The sequence below is a fragment of the Phodopus roborovskii genome, unplaced genomic scaffold (genome assembly GCF_943737965.1).
Source record: "Phodopus roborovskii unplaced genomic scaffold, PHOROB, whole genome shotgun sequence".
Classification (NCBI taxonomy): Eukaryota; Metazoa; Chordata; class Mammalia; order Rodentia; family Cricetidae; genus Phodopus; species Phodopus roborovskii.
The window spans coordinates 6159794-6178260 of NW_026126629.1; the positions used below are offsets into that span (position 1 = coordinate 6159794).

Consider the following 18467-nt stretch of genomic DNA (forward strand, 5'->3'; position numbering starts at 1 on the left):
AAGACACAAGCTTGATTACCAGCACCCACACCAGGAAGCTCACAACTCCAGCTCTAGCCAACCAGATGAGGTCTTTTGGGCTCTGCAGCCACTTTACATACACACTCGTGAAAAGAAAGAGAGAGAAATAAAACTAAAATCATTTTCAGTTTTTCAGGGAGACACTGGAAGGGAAAGAGGAAGGGAGGGGAGGGGAAAAAGGAAAGGAGAAAGGAAAAAGAAAGAGAAATCCTGTGTGGTTGTTCACACTCTCCTGAATCGGAAGTGCATGGGAATGAGAACGTGAGAGTCAGAACAGGGACCGTAACTTCCGAAAATGACTTCTGACAGCTGACAACTTCAGATACACCATCCAGACAATCTCTGTTGTTGGTTCTGGTAGCTTCAGGAGTTCTATGGAAGCCCCAACTATGCCTAATTCCGAAATTTCACTTGAAATCCCCCATACCAAAGCACAGGCCGGGGTGGATTCGTCTCTGTAAGCACCAGGGATTCAACTGTGGTCTTTTGGTAATTTCAGCATAAAAGAAAGCTCATGCAGAAAGGATATGCCCTAGTGATAGACATGCACAAGGGCTCAATAACCCAGCGCTATCAAAAAAAAAAATTGAATTTAAATATCATACTTATAATTGTAGTCTTCCAATCAGTATATATTACTGGCTCCTAATTCTGACACATAGTTGCTAAGAATTGCTGGAAACAGATGACCAGGAAGATTGTACTCTGTGTGTGTATGTGTGAGTGTGGTGTGTGCATGTGTGTGTGCATGCATGAATGTGTGTGAGTGCAAGTGTGTGATATATGTGGTATGTATGAGGTGAATATGTGAAATGTGGGGGGGGTGAATGTATGTGTGCATGTGTGTGAAAGTGTGGTGTGTGCATGTGAATGTGTCTGTGTGAGTATCTGTGTGTGTTATGTGTGCAGTGTGTGCACGTGTGTGAGAGTATGGTATGTACATGTGTGTGCATGCATGTGAGTGTGTGTGGTGTGTGTAGGTGGTATGTGTGTATGTGTATGGTGTGTGAATGTGTGTGTGTGTGCATGCAGGAGTATGTGTGTGGTGTATGTAGGTGGTATGTGTGAGAGTGTAAATGTGATTGTATGTGACTGTGAGTATGTGTATATGGTGTGTGCATGTAGGTGTGTGTATATGGTGTGTGAAGTGTTTATGAGTGTATGTGGTGTGTGTGAATATGAATGTGGTATGTGTGTATATGGTGTGTGTCTGTGTGTGTGTGATCTTTTTGTGATGTATATATAGTGTGTATGGGTACATGTGTGTGAGAGTAGGGAGGTGAGTGTGTGTTCTTATCATTTTTATCCTCTACTTTATCTTCCTATATAGTAAAGACATTGAATAAGGTAAAAATTGACAATAGAGAAGATACTTCTCTATTCATTACGTAAATTCTATTTTTGCCCATTCTAAAGAACAGGCCTACAAACCCCATAGACCAAATGCTAAAACAAAAATTACTGATCCAGTACCCCGCCTAAGAGATGCAGGCTCATCCTTCTATCTTTGAGGCTCTTAATTTACCACACAGAAAGCATAAGTTGCCCCTTTTATGTGATTTCATGGCCAATTTGAGGATCCATTGAAAACACAAAACTTGCATGTAAATGATATGGATTTAGACTTGGGGGCTGTTGCTGCTTTTGTGTTGTGTTGTGTTGTGTTGTGTTGTGTTGTGTTGATGATGGCTCTTTCCCATCTCCTTAGTTTTGTTATTAGAGTAGAAAATGAACAGTCTGGCAGTCTCAGAATATGACCTCTTTTAAGTGTGCCCAACTTAAGTGACACAATGTCCCTCAGGTCAGTCTGTGATAAAACCCAAGTCAAACAAGGCCACATCCCGGATGTGTCACATCCTAATGATCTAACCTAAGGTCATGACCAGCCCTGATGCTCGAGACCTCAAATGGTCATCTAAGCAGTGCTATAAACTGGCATCATCTTGCTCTTGGGCCGCCCCTGTAGTGATGAGATTTGACATGCAGGAACTAGAGAAAAAGAGGGCATCCAGCTTAGGTGGCTCTGTGTCGAGGGCTAACAGCCTCAGCATGTCCTGACATCATAGTGGATGGAGGCGCATGTCAACCATGTTAGCCCAAAGGGACTGAGCAGCAACTGGCTTCCAAAACACAGAATCTCAGCAAAACCGTGGCAATACCTACAGTCAGTTATCTCATGGTTTCACTCTCCTTCCACCAGAAAATGGCCTTCCAGCCTGGGACAAACACAAGCCCCGTCCAGAGCGTGGACAGGACTGGAAGCTCGTAGGGATGTCCGAAGCCTGCCTGCACAGGAAGAGCCATGCGGAGAGGCGCGGAGCACTGAAGAATGAGCAAACATCCCCACACCTCATCCAGGCCACTTGGACGAGTTCTATATTCCATCTGGATCCGGATGATGTGAATGATCAGAGCGTTTCAAGTGCGCAGACCTTCCAGACCGAAGAGAAGAAATGTAAAGGTAACCCACTTCCTACTAGACCGTTTCCACACGTGTCTCTGCCATGACTGCGTTCCTCCTCTATGTCTTTGCCAGCCTAGTGTCGGCGCGTTTCCCTGGATCATCCTCCCTGCTGTCTTTATCCTCTACGTTTCTTTTAAGCATAAACAAGTGAGGTCCAAAGGCAAGCACTTCATGCTATGCCCAACACGGGGGTGGGGTGGGGGGGTGGGGGGGTCTTTTCTTATATCTTTAATGAGCAAACGTATTGTGTATTTGATCTTTAATTCTACCTGTAGCTGAGTGGAAACAGACACTGCTGCATTCGTAACTACTTGTTTTGTGGTGTGTTTTTAAGTGTGTGCATATGCATATGTTTCTTATCCCAATTACACCAATAGCTAAAGGGATTTCAATGCCTGCCTTTAACCTACATAGACAATTCATGCTTGACAGGGAGATTTTGACATGTCTTGTGGTCAGTAAATCCTGTGTCACCATCACAGAGAGAAGATTAAGGTGTTAGGCAGTTGTCACCTCATGAGGGAGGAGGTAGTCACCTCCAGAGGGGAAACAGAACCAGCCCAGGATCCTGATCACATGAGACTTAGTTGCTGTTCACCTCAGGCCACCCCACCTGACAGATGTCTCTGATGCTGATCGTGTTATGGTCTTAGGATTGCCCAAAATCTTTCCTACTTAAGCCAACCTATGTCTATAAGTGTCCAAGTCCTTGTAACTACCTATTCTTTTCCAGTTGAGAGTTTAAAAGCTAAAAAGGTTATGACTGGCTTTCTGTTTTATACTTTTGATTAAGTTTAAGTTGTCTCTTTGAAAATTGAAAACCTCACAATCAAATAACATCCCATATCGATAAATAATTAATAGGTGAGTCATGAAGAATCATACTCACTGCCCTGTCTTGAGCATGAGTCACAGTTACACTTATCATTCATTAATAAGAACCCAGGTCTTCCTGATTTTCTGGAAATACTTTAGAACCTCCATAACTTCCGGTTTACTCAGAAAGATCCAGTTTCTGAGGCAGATGTTTTCCCTTGAAACACATTATCCAAAGATGGCGTCCTCAGTTCGGACTGCAGCGAGGGCAGGAACACCATGTTCCTTTTGAAAGGTGATGCTTGAACTTCTGTGTTGATTATTTAGAAGTTTAAGGCTTTTTTTAATGTTTTAAATTGAAACAGAATTATACTACATCCCCTTCCCTTCCCTCCTTCCAGTTCCTCCCAGGCACCCTCCCTTCAGCATCTCCCATGTTCCCTCCCCCACTCTCAGGTTGATAGCTTATCTTCCTTTGATTATTATTGTGACATACATATGTGTGTATGTATGTGTGTATGTATGCATGTGTGCACACAAATACATAGATACAGCCTGCTGTGTCTGTTTTTGTTGTTTGCATACATACTGTTTCAGGGCTGACCAGTCCTCAGTGGATAACCAATAAGGGGACTCATACTTGGGCAATGCTAATTCACCTTCTCCCAGCAGTCATTAGTTGCCTATAGTCTTTGTCTAGGAGTGGGACCCTGTGGAATTTTCCCCTCCCACCTTACTATGCCCATTGATACAGCCATTATTATAGTCTTATTTATGCAGGCATTTCTAGGAGAGACTTTGAAATTTTGAAGAGAATATGTAGAAAAAATAGCAAAATAAGATTTTTTTCAAGGAAGTTGGGATGTAAAATGGGCACATCTCCAAATGTGCATGGGTATGCATGTACATATTTACTTGAGATACAATTTGGGTTTATAAGCAGATTGTGTCTTCAGATTTTATAGGTTGCAGTAAAACCTTGCCTGTTTTATAGCCAACATCCTCATGATTTAAGGTCCTAGTGAACTGAATTTGACTCATTCATAACTGGTGCCCAAATTCATTCATTCACAGAGAGCTGTCCCTATTATGAGGAATTCTGTTCTTAGATATGCAGAGTTCTAAACATTAAACATGCAGTTTTTTTGAAATATCTTGACAGTAAGAGGGGGTGGGAGTCCCAGTACACAGGATGCTGAGGTAGGAAGACAGCAAATCTGAGGCTAACTGAGGTTAAATATGAGATACTGTCAAAAAAGAAAAGACAAGTTACAGTACAGTGGCTAAGAACACAACATTTTGAGATGGACACATTTGGACTAGGATACCAGCCTTCCCACTATATGTTTAGGGCAAACATATAAATGCTATGTTGATAAAACTACAAAAGATAATGTATTTAAACACTCAGCACAGTGCCTGAGTCGCACTGCACTTAAAATAGCAGCTACCGCTTTCCTGCTGATCATTATTGACTATACAGCCTAAGTCACACAAATTTCTTGAATAGCCTAGCAAGGAATGGAGCTATGGGAGTTTAACAAATGAGGATGGGTGGATGGGCTGTTTTATGAAGCTCAGATCTTCTTCCAGCTCCTTTCCCTAAATCATTCAAGTGCATTTTCATTATTCTGGTATTGAAAGAAGAACAACAGAGGCAAACTTTGTGAGGTTTCCAGAGATACCGCCAAGGTTCACTTTGAGCTGGTCATAAAACAGTGCCCTGATTCAGTATGGAAATGATATCCAATGGCTGGAGTCACAAAACCCAAGAATCTACTGAAGTAAAGTTCCCTCGTGTTTTAGCACACTGGTGAGTAATGCCCACATTTCCCTTGGGAGTTGTTTCTTCTCCATCAACTCCATTAATCTGCTATGTCTATAGAGTCCATAAAGAAAGTGTTCTCTGATGGCCATTCGTACTGGGCAATTACTTCCTGGCTGGCTACCACTTTTAAAGCAGCTGATGCTCTGGCCTATTCTTGCATGCATTTATCTTCTAGTGTTTGTCCAGGGTTTATTGTGTTCAGGACTTTAAGCTTAATGTCTAAGCATGAAGAAAGAGCCTTTGAGCTGAAAGGGCATTTTATTAGCCTCATCCCAAGCATCTCAAATATAACTGAAGAGAACCACATAGCCTTGAGCCATATGCAAAGGCTATCGTGTGCTTCAGTGATTCAAAACAATAAATTGACTGCTTGAAGCTGCACAATATGCCCGTTCCTAGATTAGTGGTCTATCACAGCTAGACCAGAAAACTTCCATGCATGGTTTGTGAGCTGCAAACTAATCATTGTCGCTCCCTGGTGATGCAACATGAGACATGGAGGATGAGCTTCAGAAACTTTCACAGCTCTTTATCATCATCACCCACAACCCAGACGCATCATCAGTGGCTGCCACTCACTGAGCCAGCACACACCAGTTTGGTGCTGTCAGACTTGCTTGATCAGCCACTTGTAGCCGGAACTTTGCCAAAGTCTTAAGCAAGTAAAGGAATGTATCGGTCTATAATGGGTGGGGTTTCTTAATATTCTTACTTCAAATCATTTGGGAACCATGGACTTGTATGTGTGATGCTCTTAAATGTATTTTGCTTGAAGCTCACTTGGGGCTTCTACCTCATATTTTAAGTAGTGCATCTGTGTGCCTTATTAGCTATATCCATGCTAAGTAAATCACCTGATGGCTGATACACACCCTGGAGTCCCCTCACATTCTGTGTCAGATACCGTGCCACCCCCTCGCTTCCCAGAGTCCTAGTTGATTTGTTCTGTGCTCAATGTGTGCACACCGGACAGTGGTGCTAACAGTAGTTCCAGAAGACTTATTAGAAATGAGACTCTAAACTGGGTGTTGTGACTCTCTCTCTGGAACCCCAGCACCCCAAATGCACCACTAAAGAAGGAGGACAGTGAGTCTGAGGCCAGCTTGGACTACATAGTGAGACTTTTACTAAAAGGACCTACTAGAGGGAAGAAGAAAAGAGAGTGTGAGGTCCCAGTTGGACTTTCGAGTTTGAGTGTCTAGAGTTGAATGAAACCTAGAATCTGTGTTTTAATTGACCCTTCTAGTGACCCTTTAGACCATAGTGTCCCCAAGCCTTTGAGATAGTCATAAGCAGTCAGGGCAGGAAAAGGCCTGCCACCTAGTGGGCACATAGGGATATGTCTGTCCCTCCATTCCCTACTGCCCTAGGAACCAGCTGGCAATCCCATCTTGGGGACACATTGACCCTGACAGTATGCTCACTCACTCCCTGTGGTAACACTCCATTTGGGCGATAAATCCCTTCTGGAAAGCCCCTACTGCAGGATTGAAACTCTGATGCCTTCTGCCCACCCAGGTGCCCCTAAACATCTGTTGGGAATCACAGAGTTCAGCAAGCCCCAGAAGGTTGATCACAGATAAGTAGGAGACTGGTTCGAGCTAGACCTCAGCAGCCCACTGAACCCAAAAAGTGGGGCCTCCACAGTAGCCAGGAGCTTTCTGGAAGGAGGCATAGGGGCTGTTGGGATGACCATCTGGACTGAGGCACTTCCCTGAACACTGTTGCGAGGACGGCAGCAACCTAATAATGCCACTGAAATTTCTCTGTAAATCTGCACCATGCATCATGATGTTAAAGCAGATGAATCTCAGAGTCCCAGAAGGGGAGAAGAGAATATTTTAATGCATCATTTTATTTCATTCTAAATGCTCTCTGTATGGTTTTACAGTGAAAAAAATGAAAATTTCATTAAGTTGTAAAATTACAAATAATTTTTTAAAATTATTTTCCCATTTATCAAGGACAAATACTATTACAATATTCTCACATTTTCAGTCCTTTCTTTTCTATCTACTTCTTCATAAACTCAGGTCATCTGAGGCGCATCATTTGTGACCGGCTTTTAGTGCTAAGCCATAGGTCATCAGCATTTTCCCTTGCCAATAAAATATTCTAGTGAATACTGACGTTTATTGGAAATAGGTTATTCTTTCTTGTAACTAAAATATCATTTTTTAAAACCCTTCCCCAAAGCTTAGACAATCTAAAGTAATTTTAAATAATAAAATTTATTATTTAAATAATAATAGAGGGAAGATTGTTAACCCATGAACAGGTGACTCAGATCAACAATACCACTTTGAATGATTTACTTGCTCTCATTCACTGAGATAACAAAGTGCCCTGAAAGACAGAGACATAAATGCAAGTCACTGTGTGTTTTGCAGTCCTTCAAGGTAGGCATTCACCCTTTCAGCGGCCAACACTGTCTCTGTCCTTAAGTAAAACACAAGGACATCATCAAGCAAACTATATTGAGAAAGTAAGTGATTACACATGGGTCTGCCAGCTACTCTATCTGTCTGTGCCCTCCACTGTACCCTACTCACCACAGGCCATGATACTCAGTCCCACTAAGTAGAGCAGTCATTCATCCACCCTAGTGGAGTAGCATCAGTGCTCAACATGATAATAAGGGCCCACTACCAGTGTCTGGCATGCACTAGATAGCTGTGTGTTTTCTTACTTCAAAGGCAGGAGACAAACACTGTAAGTAAGTAAACAGGTGCCGATGGTACTAGAAATGAAAGGCAGAGTACCAACTAGCATAGAAGGGAGTAGAAATAAACAGGAAATGGTAATGTAGAAGGAAGGAAAACATCAGAAAATCAAGGTTCAGGTTCATCCAACTTCACTGCACTGCTCATTGAGATGCAGCATAAAGTCATAAATGGACCACTGTGGGCTTTCCAAGGTCAGTGTGTGGCTGTGTCTGTAATATGGAGAAAGGTAGATCTGATCACTCTGTCCCTCTTAAGATACCTCACCCCTCAGAAATACTTGTACAAGGGCCTGAATGTTCGACTCTTTACACTTTGGTCCTGGGGTTAATAAATTGGAAATAATATTAATCTTTACAACCATAAGGGCTTGTTCAGATAAATCAAAGTATATCTAAGACATCTATTAGAAAAATGATAAGCTTATTTTGGAAATGTGCTTTAGGGATACTTAATAAAAACAAGCATTCATTAACAGTCTGCATGGTTGAACTAACATGCACAGGGACCAGTTCCCCGGTACACAACAAACTTATTTCTGGAGCTACCTGTGGGGAAGAAAAGGCATGCAGGAATAATGGTGCTGATCTTAATTCTACATACAAGTGTCTTCACAAATCTTTCCAATAGTGCATCAATAAATATCTTATATGACATTTTAGTAGCAAGAGTCTATGTTTTCAAATCAGGTGTCTTGACTTCTTGTTTTCTAACTCCCAAGCTCAGAGTGAATCTTTGAGCCTCCCTGATCCTCAGAATAGGGTAATGTGATTGGATGACCTTTTACACTTCCATATAGATAAAGGAGAATATAGGTATAGGGTAACGTGATTGGATGACCTTTGTCATTTCTATATAGATAAAGGAGGATATGAGTAAAGCCCTCAATACCATTCCTAGAATTTAGTAGAGATTGAATAAATTATAGTTCTCTCAGGATATAAATAATCTTCTAACCTTGGGGCCTTTCTGGTTTCTGTTACCCCTTCTGACCTCAAGTTACCCTACAGAACACGTGCACTGAAATGAAGATAAATGAATAAAGCACAGCAGAGAATCGCATCAGAGGTAGATCAGGGACACCAACAGTTGATAGAGTTCTCAGAGGCAATCAAAATATTTTTGCAAGGCTTTTAAATTTTTAAAAACCTTTCAGAAAAAAAAAATCACCAAATATATAAAGTAGCTGAATCAAGGTCCGATTCAGACATTCTGGTTGCAAGGGCCAGGTCTCTCTGAGATTATCCTATCCCAGGATCCTAAGCAAAGTAGTTGGCTCAGTAGAACATTCACATTCCATCAGTTGCAGGTACAAGGGGTCCCTCCCACCATGATAGAGACACTGGGTTCCCATATACATCCGATCGCACAGCCTGGCATGTATTCCTGCTTCTGCCTCTTGCCACCTATTAAGCCTTGAGTAAGGCATTTGCCTTGCTGATCTCCATTGTATTATGTGAAATACGGAGATTTTTTTTATAGAAATAAGCTCATGGATGATGTTACAGAGACTAATCAGTAGATGGAAGATTTACTCCTCTAATGAGGCTCAGGAAGACCATGAGAAGTAGTGAGGGCATTGGGAGTGCCAAACACTCATGGCAGAATGACTGACCACTAAGCCCACTGACTTGAGCCAGCTCTACTCTGAGTGGAGGGGAATAGATACAGAAGCCACACTCCTTGGCACTTTTAACAGTAGCTCTCAAAGACAGGCACAAGTGTTTGGTCAACTGTGACAAAGTGCTCTGGAGACACAGGCCATCTGCCATTTCTGACACATATTGGAACTACAAGGAAGTTCCAGTCAAATTTAGACAAATATGTAAATTGCGCATTGATCCTGACTGTAAAGATGGCCTGAGAATCCTCAGATTCCACTGCACCCAGCTAACACTTGGAATTGTAGGACCAGCCATTCACAGATTGGTTCCTGGCTCTGAATCTAACCACTTAGCATTGGATAAACAACTAATTCTCCCCAACAAAGAACATAGAGATTAACTGATGACAAATAAAGGGTAAGGCTCTACATTCCACTGTTAGTTTTTCAGTGTTGAAATCATATTTCCACTTGTGAGTAAAATGGTGCTAAATATATTAAATTAGCACAGATCAAAAATATTTTTTTAAAAAATATAAAAATCCCAGCCTGTGATCACCCTAAAGATATAGTGCACAGCCCAAACTGACTAAAAAACTGTAAGTTTCATGCCATCTCTTTCAGTGGTTTTATTTCCCTTGGGACCCTTCTCCCCAGTGACCCAGAAACCTTCAGGTCCTCTAGGCCCCATTCTCAGGTCCCTCAAATGTCTCTGAAGTAAACTCCCTCCCTGAAGGTGTGGCCAGCTCCTTCTGGACTGAGTATCCCAGAGATGCAGAGGTCACATACCAAAGGTGGTGACACAAATGTCAGTAGCTTGCCTTGTCTTCAGGGTGGTCACTCAGGTGACTATACTGTAACTGGTTCTGATGGTGAGCTGCACTTACAGATCAACTTTGTCAGATTCAGATGAATTTAGCCTACTTGACACAAACCTATTCAGGGTACCAGAAACTCAGAACTAGATGACTTTGGAAATCAGATGAGAATCAGAAAGCCCCATGACCTTGACCTGAACCAGGATTAGAAGCTTTGGCAAAGCCCTACCCTGTGACATCAATCAGTATTGACTTATACAAGGAGATTGTCTCTATTAAATGTTACTGCCTGGTGTAATGAGCACCCGACTGAAGACAGGACTATCTAACTCATGCCTCTGTTATGAAGCCACTTGGCATTTGAGTTAGAATATTGTGTGAGGGCCAATGGTTTATTTTTCTAGATGACAATATTCCATGAATGGCAGGTTTCACCCCCAATTCCTCATAGTTGTCTCACTATATGCAGCTCTAAAGGCCATAACTATTTTAAGTCAAACCTTAGAACTAATGAAAAGATACTTACTGGGCTCTTTGTTTGCCTAGCTCTGCAAAGAACTCCTTATAATAAGCCTCAGATATAAAAGTAAAGGTCACAATCCATGTAAGTAGGATCCACTGCCCTTTAGGAAAGGAAAAATACATGTTAATCTTTCACAGCACTTCCAACCAGATAGGTTTCTATGGAGACAGCTATCTGATATGGATTCATCCCACTTAATATTCATGAGCAGTCTTAGGGTCCAGTGCTTCCTTCCTCTTGTCCCTCTGCTCATAGATGTGATACTTAGCCCTAGTTTTCTTTGGAAGGACCATTCTGCTCCTTTACCTTTATTTTACTCCTCCCCACCCCCCAAAAAAGGACTGGGGGAAATCTGAAGGCTTCATAGTTGGTCACAATCAGCCAAAATCTCACTACCAAAACGGGAGAATGTCAAACTCATTAAGCTGACCCATGGTTTTCTCCAACAAACCAAAGGCCTTTTGTGTTCACTTACTGTTATGTTGGGAGTTGGTTCCCTCTGTCTTTCAGGGCAGTGACATTTTTCAAGATATGTAGGCTGATTCTTGTGCACATTTCCCTCCATTTGTCCTTTAAGTTGCATGGTTTCTGGGGGAGCGGATTCCAGAATTACTTTTGGTATCTTCTTTTTTGAGTAACCTTGAATTAACGCATACACCTCTCGCCTACACAGTAGCATTCTGCCCCATTCGCTTTATCTGTGTGTGTGTGGCTGAGGGTATTGTTTGGGTTTTACCTACCACTATTATTTCACAGAACCACTGATAGTAAGTTACAAAAATCAGTCCTCTTAACCAAACTCCTAAAGAACTCCTAAAACAATGGGGATGTGCTTAGATAATCATGACGTAATTATCAGGATTCTTGACTCTTGTGCAAACTACTTTCTAACTGACAGATTTTATTCAAAAGTCACATTCTGTCCCTTTTCCCACTCAATGAAGGGAAGTATGACTATATTTCCTCTGTAGGATTTAATAGGCTGCCACCACAGGTTGTCCTTTATTCCTTTCTGGCCCAGGATAAAGGGTTGCATGCTTTATTTAGTTGTTTTTGGGTCATGGGGCTCTCTCTACAACTTTATTAAGGTATCACTGGCAAATAAAAATTGAGTTATTTGTAGTATAGAATATGTTACTATATTATCTGTCTACATTGATGTCTATTTAATCAAGATTGTTCCTACTCGTGTTATCTCACATCTTTATAATTTGCTGTTATCAGAACATTTAAATCTAATCATTTAATAACTTTTAATTTAAGGGCCCATTGTTGTGGACTGTGTGCATCTCATCATGCTATAATGTATCCCTGAGCTTCATCCTCCCGACTGGTTTAATCTTTATCCAGCATCTGTCTATCCTTCTGCCTCCTGTGGATGACTTCTAGGCAGCACCATTCTCTTTGACCTTTTTAGACTCGACTTCGAAGTGAGATCATGCAATGTGTTGCTTGTGCCTGTCTTATTGCAATAAACATGGTGTTCCCCAGGCTCAGGTCAGTCTACTTGAACCTAGAGCAGATCCAAAGTCTTTCTCTTCTCTACCCTTCTGAGTTGTTGGACCTATTCTTCTATATTTCCCTGAATTTAGGGTTCACTGGTGTTTCCTTATGACTTTTAGCAGAAGTAATAAAAAGTCATTTAGTCACGTGAGTCAGAGAATATCCATGTTCCAGCCCCATGTCTTCAGATCCTCGTGTGAGATGGCTGTACCTTCTGTGGCAACCAGTTCCTTATCTCACTGTGCTCAGCGGAAGTAAATTTTGTGAAAGTCCTCTTTTTAAGCATCCACTCGGTGCTCTAAGGGTGAACTCCTCGACACTACAGTTGTCTGTTTCTCTGTCAGTGTGACACATTAGAAACTAGCGTATGTCAGGTGAGTCTTAGGTGAAGTACTGGCGACCTGCTTCACAGTTCAAGGGCTTTGCTGTCACACAACTCTTCACCATTTGGCCTGTTTGTCCTTTCCTTCCCTTAACCCAAACTGATTAACTTAGAAAACAGCTGGGACGCAGTTTAGGTTACTCTTGGTATTTACTAGGTAATTTCTAGAACATTATGTGCAATAAAATTAAGACTTTCAATTTACAATTTATAGATATGAGTCTCAGGAGTACCAGCAAGAAGTCAATCCTATTTTTTAAATGTCTGTAACAAATCCTCTTCCATTCCCTCCTCAAATATTGCTTCATCTGTAACCCATTCTCCATTTCGCAACGAGCTGAAGTTTTATCTTTACGGTGTCATACAACAGTGTTAAAGTGCTTCTGGGTTCTGCCTTGTTAATTGTGGCTTCATAACATGCCTTTTTGAAACAACAGACACTGTGAAATTGTCTTGGTTTCTACAAAAAAAAAAAAAAAAGTTTTCACTTACATGTATTGTAAGTCTGCAGGGCTGTAGCACATGCTGTAGCACAGTTAACAGAGACACACCTGGAATCTGGGCCATGAATTGGCAGTAAATCTGTTGAAAACCAGGCAGTGATGAAAATTCTTCTGGCTCCCTGGCATTGGGTTAGAGCAATGGACACTCCTGTGTGCTTCCTTAAATGAGGTGTACATCTGTCAAAACCTCATATGACACACTGAGGTTGGGTACGTTTTCATGTGTGTTTTTCCGGGTGTCTTAAATTTGTATGTGCTAGGGCTTGACCCCAGGGCACCATGAATGTTAGACAATGTCATGCATGCTGTACAAGTGGTCTGCCACTAAACCACAGCCCAGTATGTTCAACTTTTATGGGGTTTTGCACCATTGAAATCAATGCCATTTAAATCTATAGAAAAAAAAAGAACTACTAATTCCTTTTATTTTCAGTTATTTGATGCTTGGAAGCATTCAGTGTGCAGATCCTGCTTCCTGTTTGTTGGTGTGTGTGTGTGTGTGTGTGTGTGTGTGTGTGTGTGTGTCTGGATGCACGCGCGTGCATGCGTGCGTGCGTTTGTATGTATGTGTGTGTTCCTGTTTCCTGTGGGTGTATGCATGCACAAATCAGGGCCAGAAGTCAATATCAGGTGTCTTCCTTGATTATTTCACACATTTTTTCATGTTTTAATTAATTTAACTTGCCCCCTGACAATTTTATATCTGAGTATAATGCATTCATCTATAAAGGAAATAAGTGAGTACTTAAGAAAATGTGACATCTTTACACAATGAAGTTTTGTTTAACCATAAAGAATAATAAGATTATGGCATCTGCAGGAAAATGGAAGGAACTGGAGATCATCATATTCAGTAAAATAGCTGAGAACCAAAATGGAAAAAAAAAAAAACCTGTTTTCTCTCATATTGTGGAACCTAAATTCACGCATAAATAAATATATGAACATAGATTCATACGTACATAGCATAATAGAGGGGAAACTGGGAGGAAAAGGAGACTAAAGGAAGGGAAAAGGGCAGTCAATTGGGGTAGATGACTACATACATGGTACAACAATATTACTGTAAGAAAAGCTTTGCTGATGTGGGTTGAGCAATGCACTGGCCTATGAATATAGCAATAGATAAATTGAGTCATTTTGTTGCTATGTTAATTTAGCAGAATGATACGAGTAGGTTTTCACCTAAGGCTCGTAGCCACTTCAGCAATGTAAGTGGTTGGTTGGTCCCCTAACATTTATGCCACTATTGTACAAATCTATCTGAAGACAGGTCACTGTTATGGGTTGCAGAGTTTGTGGCCCAGTGATGTTGATGAATGCTTTTTTCCTCCAGCAGCATGCAAGAGAACCATGAATACTAGTCAGTAGGGATGAGGCTTCAAATCCAGAACCAGCTTAATTTTTCTATGCCCAATAATTAAGTGGTATCCTTAACAACAGAGCCTTATTATCAGGTTGCAACAGATAACCAACAACATTGGCAATAGCTTGTAATATTTTGGGGAGGGTCATTTCTATAGGATCCCTTTATCCGATGACTCGAAAATATGTAACCTGTTTCTAGAAATGGGGGTTTTGTTTGGTAGTATATGAAGTCTAGATGGGGTATCATAACTCCATTTAAATTATATACATATATATATATAATATGTATATACATATATATGTATATAATTGGGAGCTTCTGCAGGAGTAGGTTTTCATATGGCTCTTCAAAAGACTTTTAGTGTTAGCTGTTCTTCCCATATTTCCCCCCTTTACCCTGTCTTCTCTCTCCATTAATTCTCTTATTCTATTTCCCCCTTTATCCCCTTCCTTAGTAGAGTTCCTCCCCTCCCCTGGTTTCTTACTAGCTAACTAACCTCTGTGATAATTCTAAACAAAACACTCATATCTAAAGCTTAAAAGCTAACATCCACATATAAGTGAAAACACTTTCTCTTTCTGGATATAGGTTACCTCACTCAGGATGATTGTCTCTAGAGCCATCTGTTTAGCTGCAAATTTTATAATTTCACTTTTCTAAACAGCTGAATGATATTTCATTGTGTAATTGAACCACATTTTCATTATCCATCCATCAGTCATCAAAACATCTATTCTCTGTCCAATTCCTGGCTATCAGAATTGCACTGACCTTGAATGAGTATCTCTGAGAGTAAGATGTAGAATCCTTTGAGTGTATGCTCAAGAGTAACATAGCTGGATTTTGTGTTAGGATCTATGTTCAGCTTTGTGAGCCGTGGTGAGGAATTTAGTTGAGATAGGGACAGCATAGGACAGCTAGCACTCTTTGTGACAATGTTATAGCAACACTAACAAGAAACAAAGATGTTAGGAAAAGTCCACACACACAACTTCTTCTTGAGAAGATCTGAGTCAGAACCCTGAGTCTTCAGATTACTGCCATGCCACTTTATACAGTTGATTATTTTTCATCTATTAAAGATATATGCATCCTCAACGATGCCCTAAGGAATCACTGTGGAGATTAAACACACACTGTATGGAAGCATGTGTAGATATGGTCATGGTGTGTGAGGTCTCTTGGAGACACCAGGGAAGAGGTGCTTGGTGAAGGGCTGATGAGTACAAAGAAGTCACTGTCAGCTCTCAGGGCAGTAGTTGAAGCTGAAGACATTGATGGGGTCACCTACTATCTTAGTTGGGGTTTCTGTTGCTGTGAAGAGACACCATGATCACAGCAACTCCTATAAAGGAAAACATTTCATTAGGGCTGGCTTACAGTTTCAGAGGTTTAGTTCATTATCATGGAAGGAAGCAAAACAGCATGCAGACAGACATGGTGCTGAAGATGTAGCTGAGAGTTCTACATCTTGATCCACAGGCAACAGGAAGTGAACTGAGTCCCACTGGACACAGCTTGAGTATTGAGTATATGAGATCTCAAAGCCTACCCCCATAGCGATATACTTTCTCAAACCAATAACTAGACAGATAGGCCACACCTACTCCAACAAGGCCACACCTCCTAATAGTGCCATTCCCCTATGGGCCAAGCATTCAAACACATGAGTCTATGGGAGCCATTCCTATTCAAACCACCACACTTGCTAAGGATATGAATAATTAAAAGGTGGTTAAAGACTGACCCCAAAGGAACACCAGTTTCAATAGGCAAGCAAAGAGCCAGATGTTGTGGCTCACATATGAAGACACTTGAGAGGCTCAGGAATGAAGATCACCATGGGCTTGAGACCAGGCTAGACTAGATAGTATGTTCTGGGCCATCATGGAATAAGAATAAACCCTGCACTACCTCCCCCAAATGAAAAGCTAACAAAAGGGCCATCCCTTGGAGAAAACTAAAAAGAACTAATCAGAAACAGAGAACTCATGAAGAAAGACAGGGGGAATGTAGGGAAATGTCTCAACTACCCCTGAGTGGTGGCTGTGAGAAGCTGATACAAGCCAAATGTCCATGCAGTTATGATACTGTTGTGTTCAGAGATGCAAAGATGCCAGATGTCATTTCTTGTTACCAAAGCCTCAGCAGCCATGACAGTTTGCTAAGTATTGTCCTACTGAATATACCAGATCACATAAAGTCAAGCTATAGACCAGGAAAACTGAGCTGACTAATTAGGCCAAACTACTTTCAGGCAAAAAGCAAAGGCAGGTGATGCATCAGCCAGGAGCAGAGCAAAGAGAAATGGGCCATACAAAAGAAGCTCTGAGAATCCTGGGCTCAACATAACGGCCAGTGAGTCTGGAGAGGGAGTCAGGAACCGGCTGAGAGGACACCTGCCTTTCTCTGCAGGGGCAGCTCTCAGACTTTAGCCAGCATCAGAATCAGACAGGGCTTGCACAGGCACCCACATTTTGGGTCCACTAGGTCAGAGCTGGTCCCTCATTTCTACAAGTGTCCAAAGATGGTCCAAGAGCCACTGTCCAGGATCCAAGAACTTTGGGATCTGGTCTACAACCCTCATGGGAGCCCCAAGGCTGCTCTTAGTCTTAATGACTCTTCTAGTGAAAGCCATGGAGAATGAGGTGACAGGACCTCAGCATGAATGTGCTAGGGTAGCCATCCCACCTTAAAGAAGTGGAACAATCTGGACTCTAAGGCTGCTGGAGAAGGCCACAGCATTTCAAGCCTGCAGAACTTCCCTCCCAGCAACCTACTCCGTTCCTCACTTGCTGCTCCCCCAGCACAGGCCAGTCCCATCAGTGTGGGCCCAGAAAGTCCTTTTCCCACTTCAGTGTCCCTCTCTGCCTTCATCAACCCATTCCCTCTCCAGCCATTAGCCACACTGTCGCTCTCTCGTGCACATTTTCATAAAGCACATTTTGTTTTGTGCAGGACTGTGAGCCAGCTTCCCCTTGCTACCCTTTTGTGGAGTTGTAACAAGATAGAGTTACCAAAAAGCTTTTATTGAACACCAAGAGCAAAAAAAATGTAAATTAGGAACAAATTCACAGTACAAAATGTTCTAAAGAGCTGTGATCTTGTTCATGCCAAAGCAGACTTAGTCTGAGAGCCCAAGGGGGACCTTTGGGAACTTTCCCTTCAGGCCAGGAGCTCTCCTCATTAGTCTGATCTGTGTTCTCTCACATGTAATTTCAGAAATGCACCCAACTTCCAGGTCTCCCACATTTGGCTCCACCCCTAGCATGTAGCCCAGCAGAGCAGGAGTCTAGGTTTGGAACATCTGTAACAGACATCAAATCACAGGGGTATGTATGTGTGTGTGCGCGCGTCTATTCTCCAAGGGGTCCTCTCTGCCCTGTTCCATGGTCTCAGGGGAGTTGCTCTCCTTCCTGTCTCTCCCTTAAGACTAAACTCCTGACCCAGCCAACTTCATTCAGAGCCTCCGAGAAGTTATACTCCAAGGGTTACCAAAGGTCACATGAGTAAAGTTCTTACACGTTCAAAACGTATACAAACACAAGGACAAGCCCACATGTGGCAAAAACATGGTTTTTCAAAGAGGTATATAAACAAATAATAACAGCCAGCTGTAATGAGTAATCTAAAGTAAACTCACTCGTATCTGCTACACCTGGGAAGCGCCTGAAAACAACAATTGCATGTTTTGAAGAAACTGAGGCCATAAGACTCTTAGCTTGGACTGTTCTCATAAGCACAGAGAATTCTCCTCACTTCACTCCACTCTTCTGCCATATTAATTTAGCTCCACCTCTTTACCTTCCAAAGGCAGTGCTCTCAATCCCTCCAGAGAAGAATATGTTCTAGCCACTCTGCAATGCATCTCAGGGCAGAGGTGATTCACAGCGACTGCAGCTGTTCAGAACCCA

At 41.9% G+C, this 18467-nt stretch overlaps 1 protein-coding gene across 1 annotated transcript in view; it reads left to right on the plus strand.

The window, feature by feature from the left end:
* The window catches only part of Thrb (thyroid hormone receptor beta), a 183054-nt gene that overhangs the window by 121255 nt on the left and 43332 nt on the right, over nt 1-18467 (plus strand). The window contains 1 exon segment of the mRNA XM_051206818.1: nt 2222-2482. Coding sequence (XP_051062775.1) covers nt 2222-2482 — 261 coding nt within the window.